Genomic DNA, 6,237 nt, shown 5'->3' with positions numbered 1-6,237 from the left:
AGTTTAAGGAAGTTTGAGGTGAACCAGTCTTTAATTTCAAGTAGGCAGTTAGTAAGGGACAAGGGGGGGAGAGAGGAAGTGGGTTTACTGGATAAATAAAGCTGGGTGTCATCCGCATAACAGTGAAAGTGAATGTTGAATTTCTGAAAAATACTGCCAAGGGGAAGAAGGTAGGTGATGAAGAGGAGGGGGCCAAGAACTGAGCCTTGAGGGACACCAGTAGTGACAGGGGAAAGGTGCGATGTGAAAGATTTTAGCTGAATAAACTGAGTGCGGTCGGAGAGATATGAGCGGAACCAGTCAAGAGGGGTGTGAGAGATGCCAAGAGAGGATAATCTATTGAGGAAAATGGGATGAGAAATGTTATCAAAGGCCGCACTAAGATCGAGAAGGATGAGGATGGAGAGGAGTCCAGAGTCAGCAGCTATGAGGAGATCGTTTGTGGTTTTTATTAGGGGCGAAAACCAGACTGGAAAGGCTCGTAAAGACGGTTGAGGGTAAGAAAGGTGTGGAGTTGAGCAGACACAATTTTTTCAAGTATTTTAGAGATAAAGGGAAGATTAGAAATGGGACAAAGATTATTAAAGTTAGAGGGATCAGAACCAGGTTTTTTCAGAATCGGGGAGACAGATGCAGTTTTGAAAAGTGAAGGAACAATACCAGAGGAGAGTTAGGAATGAATAATGGAAGTAATGAAGGGGAGGATGGAGATAAGACAGGTTTTGACCAGAGCTGTGGGGAGGGGGTCAAGAGAACAGGTAGAGGACTTGGATTTTTGAATAAGGTCAGAAATTTCACAGGAAGTGGGCGGTAGGAAGGAGGAGAATGACTGGCTATGGGGGAGGGGCGGATGGGAAGGGGGAGGCAAGGCGGTCATATCTAATTGCTGGTGAATGGAACAAATTTTTTTATTAAAAAAGGTTATCAAAGAATTACAGGTCTGACTAGAATACATGTAAGAAGGCAGGGTATCAGGGGGGTCAAAGATCTTGTGCATAATTACTTTTTTATTTAAGGTAAGCCTTTTAGCATTACATATCATCTTGTCAGTTTCTATCATGTAAACAGAGGAAGGAAAAGCAACATTAGCATCAAGATTCCACCCCTCAAAAAAAACAGAAGCACATATCGGGGGGGTCAGTTCTCAATAATACGGTAATCGGTATCAGTCTTTTAATAACAAAATCTCTCAATCTCTACAACAAGAGGAACACTTTTATTTAAGGATTTTAAAAAATGAAGTCTAAATGCCAACACGATGCACTGCGTTTCTCTTTTCTGGGTCTCCTGATAAATGTCTGTAAAATGTTTGTGCTCACCTGATCCAAGGGCCCTACGGAGACTTTACGCACATTGTTGGAGATGTGCTCCCAGGAGGAACCCTGAGGGTACCTGGGGGTCACCCCCTGCCTGTACCACAGGTTACCTACAGGAGAGAAGTTTAACAAAATCACTCAGGAGCTCCTTTAATACCAGGCTGCTAGCCACACATGCAGAGGACTTACCATTTTCATCGACAGCATAAACTGATGTTCTGCCAACAGACACCTGCTTTAACTTCTGCTTCGCCGGCGTGGGGATGTGGTACCAACAATCGCCTGCAGATGGAGACACTGCACTTTTAGTTTTTAGGCATATTTTATGGTATTTAAAAGACATAAACATGTCTGTGCTGCTCAGCTGCTGTTTTTCAGACTCTGAACTTCTCCTGACCTGCTGGGTTCTGGGGTGAAACTGAACCCCGATAGAAGGCGGAACCGTCTCTGGCGATGGCCCAGACCTGGCTGCCAGCGCTGATAGAGATGGACTTGAAAGGCTGGTCTGTCCCAACATGAAGCCATGACGTTCCCTGAGGGACAGGGGGAAAAAAGAAACACTTAAGACTGAATCCTAACTATATTGTAGCTATAACCTTAAATGGTTATTTTAGATTTTTTTTATTACAGATCAACATAAAGAAATGCAGGATTGTTGAAATTAGGACATCCTGGGACATTTTAAAAATATCTGTACTCATCCTCCTTCTCTGGAAAAGCGATCTAGAAATAAGTAAAACTTTCCTTAAATTAAGTGTATTTACCCTTAATTTGAGTAGGCAAATGAGATAGTTTGCCAATAGAATGAGCATTTTTACTCTTAAAATAAGATAATTAGATAAAATGCACTTGAAACAGGACAATCCAATTGTGTTTTCTTATTACAAATGTAAATTGTCTTGTTCCATTGGCAAAATTTCTCTTTTTCTTCCTAAATCCAAGAACAAATACTACACTTATTTTAAGAAATAATTACTTATCTAATTTTAGATTTTTTTTCCAGTGTTTTACTCTGACAAAGATAATCCAGTGTGCCCAACAGCCACAAGAAGACAGTAGTTAAATAACTTTGGAGAAAAAACTGTGTCACAAAGAAATAGAAATAAATAACGATGTAGAGAGGCTTCAACAAGGGTTAGATTATGAAACAATTCCATTATGTGAATATTTTACAGATCACTGTTTATTCTGTTTACTTCAAGCCATGCAGGAGCAACAGCAGAAAGAACTTCTACAAAATACTTTGTTGGAGGTACAATCAAAATCCCTGCCAGAAACATGGAGGTGTCAGCGACATGATGGAACGGCCCTTTTTAAAGGAGGGAGGGATTTCAACAGCAGGGACAAGGAAGCTGCATAGTCACTGAGAAACATAACAGGAACATACTGCCATGAAAAAAATCAGTGTGTTAAATGTTCAGGTTTAGGTTTTAGATCGTTACCTCTGAAAGGTTTGATGAAGCAAATTTTAACTTTTTAGAATAAGTTCTTTAAAAACTTCTATAAATTTACTCTTCATGGAATTTTTCTGAATGCATCCATTTTGGAAATATCTTTCTCATTTAGCTAGCCGGTAGTTCTAGCTAGAATCAAGGCTAGGATTACAATTTTTCTCTTTATAAAGCTTAGAGTGGCTCAGGTTATCCTGAGCTATCTCTATAGTTATGCTGCTATAGGCTTAGACTGCTGGAGGACATAGGGACCCTTTTTCATTATTCTGCTTCATTCCATCTTTATTCTTCAGTATTTGCTTTTCCAATCTATAACATTCTGCTCTCTCTGCTCTTTCTCATAGTAGCTTCATCTCATATGTTCCTGTTTGGCTGTGACTCCATCCTGGAGAGAAATATCAGCTGTGCTGCTTCCATCAACACCTTTGTTTATAGATGTTGGAGCTTGGCCTGTTTTTCAGTGTAGTCCTGTTTCTCTGACTGGGACTAGCTGGATGTGCTCTCTTCATCCTCTGACATGGGAGCTGGCTCTGAGCTCGTCTGCCTGGCTGTGAGTTTTGTCGACGGGTCACCTGTGGAGCTGGTTGACAGTTGCCATTTGTATCTCTGCTTCTTTCTGTCTGCTTCTGTCTCCCAGTCGGCCTCAGCAGATGGCCGCTCACACTGAGCCTGGTTCTGCTGGAGGTTCCTTCCTGTTTAAAGGGAGTTTTTACTCTCCACTGTTGCTACAAGCATGTTTGGTGTGAGGGATGGCTGTCAAGTCAATGAGTGGACTCATTGACTCTAAAAATACCCCAATAGATTAATGGTCATGCCAGTTTACTATATGATCTAACAAAGTAACACCACAGTCACAGAACCCAGGTTTGTGCCTTTGAGCAGGTAAATGAAAGGTGTCATAGAGGTGCTTGAAATGTCAGCTTGCATATAACTCACAGCAGGTGTCAGCAGTGTTACTCCCAGTCGACATAGGATGTCTCCTTTGTTGCTGATGGCCCACAGAGGAACTGTATCCACGCTGCTCTGAGCAGCACAAGGTAGGATTGTAACATCGCTCAGTGCGATTGGTGGAACTTCTTGCCAAGGTCCGGTTGTTGTTAATTTACATTTCCTATGGATTCAAGAAATAGTGATTGATTAGCAAAGTTTATGTTGAAATAAAATGAAAATATCTCTGGTTTTAATGAACCCTTCAGGACAGAATATACCCATTAACAACTAACTGTACCCAACAGCAGTGTGGAGTTTCTACAGATACCTGGACCAGCGCCTGCGCCGGACAAAGTCCTTCATGGTTTTAGAGCCGTGATAAGACCTATCAGGAGACATGGAACGAGTTAAAGGACAGAAGAAAAAGGATATAAGTATAGCTTTTTTTTAAAAAACCTACGCTGGAAAATCTGCAGCATACTGCCAGCCCTCTTTGTCTGTTCCCCCAGAGACGCTGTAGTCAATAACCCAGTCAGACACCTAGACACGGGAAAGAGAAGTGAAACACTGAATGCACCTGGAGTTTACATTTTCTAGAAACCTAAGAATACCCAACTGTAGTTTTCACAGAGTACCAAAATGGAACAAAAAAATATGGTTAGCCTTAAAACTTCGGAGCTATAGGAGCCCCGTCTGTCTGTGAGCTCAGCTTACCCATGTCCAATGAGTGGAAGGAGGCTTTGTACCAGTCTTTGTGCACTCATGTAACCCAGATGCATCACTCCACATGTAGCGGTCTGTTGGAAGTCCCCTAAAAGGATTACAAAAAAAAAACAAGAAGACATACTATCATTAGATATATGAAACCATTACGAGCTAAAGCATGACCCTGAAACATGTCCGTGTACAACACCTGTTGCTGTAGCCAGTTACTGGGTTCCACCTCTGGTTCTCATAGATGTAAACACTCTTGATGTCAGTCTGTGTGTAAACATTATCTGTGCTGCTTGCCAACCCCTGGAAGAAGCCTCCCCCATATCCCCCGGTGTAGACCCAGGCAGTGTGGTCATAGCCGAGGCCCCATACTATCCCCAGGCTGTTGCACTCCACTAAACGCAGGTGGCCTCCAACCTGTCGCCAGAACCTGCACAAACAAAACATATAACCTAATGGGAAAGTCATATTTGTTTATGTTTCAGTCTGTTAAATACAGTAGTAGCCATTCAAAATTTCCCCACTTTCCTTGATGAGCTCTTGGCTGGTCCCCTACAACTCCTTTTTAAACATCAATATTTGTACTAAAATATTTTTTTGTGTCAAGATTTGTAGACATTAAGATCTAAAGAGAATCTTCATCTCCTGGTCAGACCCTGTAATTTAGTGAAAGGGTGGAGTCAGAGTAAAAAACTATGCAAGAGGGGGTCACTCCAGTGGCTGGAAGTTGGAGGGGATATCGTAGGGAGTTGGAGGGAAGTGGGCTGCCATTCGGCTGGCGTTTGAAGGGAAAGAGCCATTTTGAATGGCTGCTACTGTAATTTAGCAATCTGTTATTAGTCATGTACTCTGGCTTTTAAAATTTCTACACCAGTAGCTGGAAAGGGTTGCATATAAAGGTCTTCCAACTAAATAATTGCACAACATTAGCCTACTATATTTTTTTATTTCTGTTTTACATTTTATTTTTGTTTTGTCTGGTAGAATAATAACCATAATCAGACCACATGGTCGGAGGAATTAGTATTTTTTTATGAGTTAACAAGGATCCAGTGGAACTGAGTTTGTAATGTCCAGCAGAGGTGTGAAAAAAAGTGGAAAGATCCAAAGTCAAGTGTAAAATAAGAGCAAAAAAATCTAATAGAATAGAAAACCACTTCATTGTCCCACAATGGGGAAATTCTGGTGTTACAGCAGCAAAAAGATTATAGAAAATGGTGGACCTTAGAAGAGTGCATAAAATAATAGTGAAGAGTTAAATAAAAAAATATATATAAGGTACTGTACTGTAGAGTTTTTTAACAATATAAATACTGTGCATCTGGAGAATAAATATTTTACATTTTTTACAGTAATGGATATTTTAAAACAGCAGTAACACCAGAGATGTGCAAAAAATGATAGCAGCATGTTTTTTAACTGACTAAGATAGAAACTATAAAATCAGCATGAATGTAACGACTTATTGAGGTTGTTGGGAACAGTGGTGGTTCTAGAGTCTTCCAGCTGCTGGGAGGAAGGATCTGTGATAACGCTCCCTGGTGCATTTAGGGCGCAGCAGTCTGTCACTGAAGGAGCTCTCCAGTTCAGCACCAGCTTCATGCATGGAGGGGGAGACATTATCCAACAGAGATGTTCATGTTTTGATGCTACATCTCTATCAGTGGTAAACAGTGGCCTATTTCACATGAATATAGGTGTCAAACTCAAGTCTTTTTTCAAGCTTTTTTTGTTATTACACTGTCACAAGTACAGAGCAACGAAATGAACTCTCCACATTTAACCCATCCCCCTGGGGAGCAGTGGGCTGCCATTGTGCGGGGAGC

General features: G+C 41.1%; 1 protein-coding gene across 1 annotated transcript in view; it reads right to left on the bottom strand.

Annotated features, from left to right (window-relative positions):
- LOC107102078 (tectonin beta-propeller repeat-containing protein 1-like) overlaps positions 1-6,237 on the bottom strand; it is a 29,583-nt gene that overhangs the window by 2,475 nt on the left and 20,871 nt on the right. The window contains 8 exon segments of the mRNA XM_015401239.1: positions 1,320-1,426; positions 1,506-1,598; positions 1,714-1,849; positions 3,704-3,878; positions 4,026-4,082; positions 4,158-4,237; positions 4,412-4,508; positions 4,611-4,841. Coding sequence (XP_015256725.1) covers positions 1,320-1,426; positions 1,506-1,598; positions 1,714-1,849; positions 3,704-3,878; positions 4,026-4,082; positions 4,158-4,237; positions 4,412-4,508; positions 4,611-4,841 — 976 coding nt within the window.

Source organism: Cyprinodon variegatus, unplaced genomic scaffold (assembly GCF_000732505.1).
Source record: "Cyprinodon variegatus isolate N-32 unplaced genomic scaffold, C_variegatus-1.0 Scaffold1197, whole genome shotgun sequence".
Lineage (NCBI taxonomy): Eukaryota > Metazoa > Chordata > Actinopteri > Cyprinodontiformes > Cyprinodontidae > Cyprinodon > Cyprinodon variegatus.
This window is presented reverse-complemented; position numbering and strand designations above follow the sequence as displayed.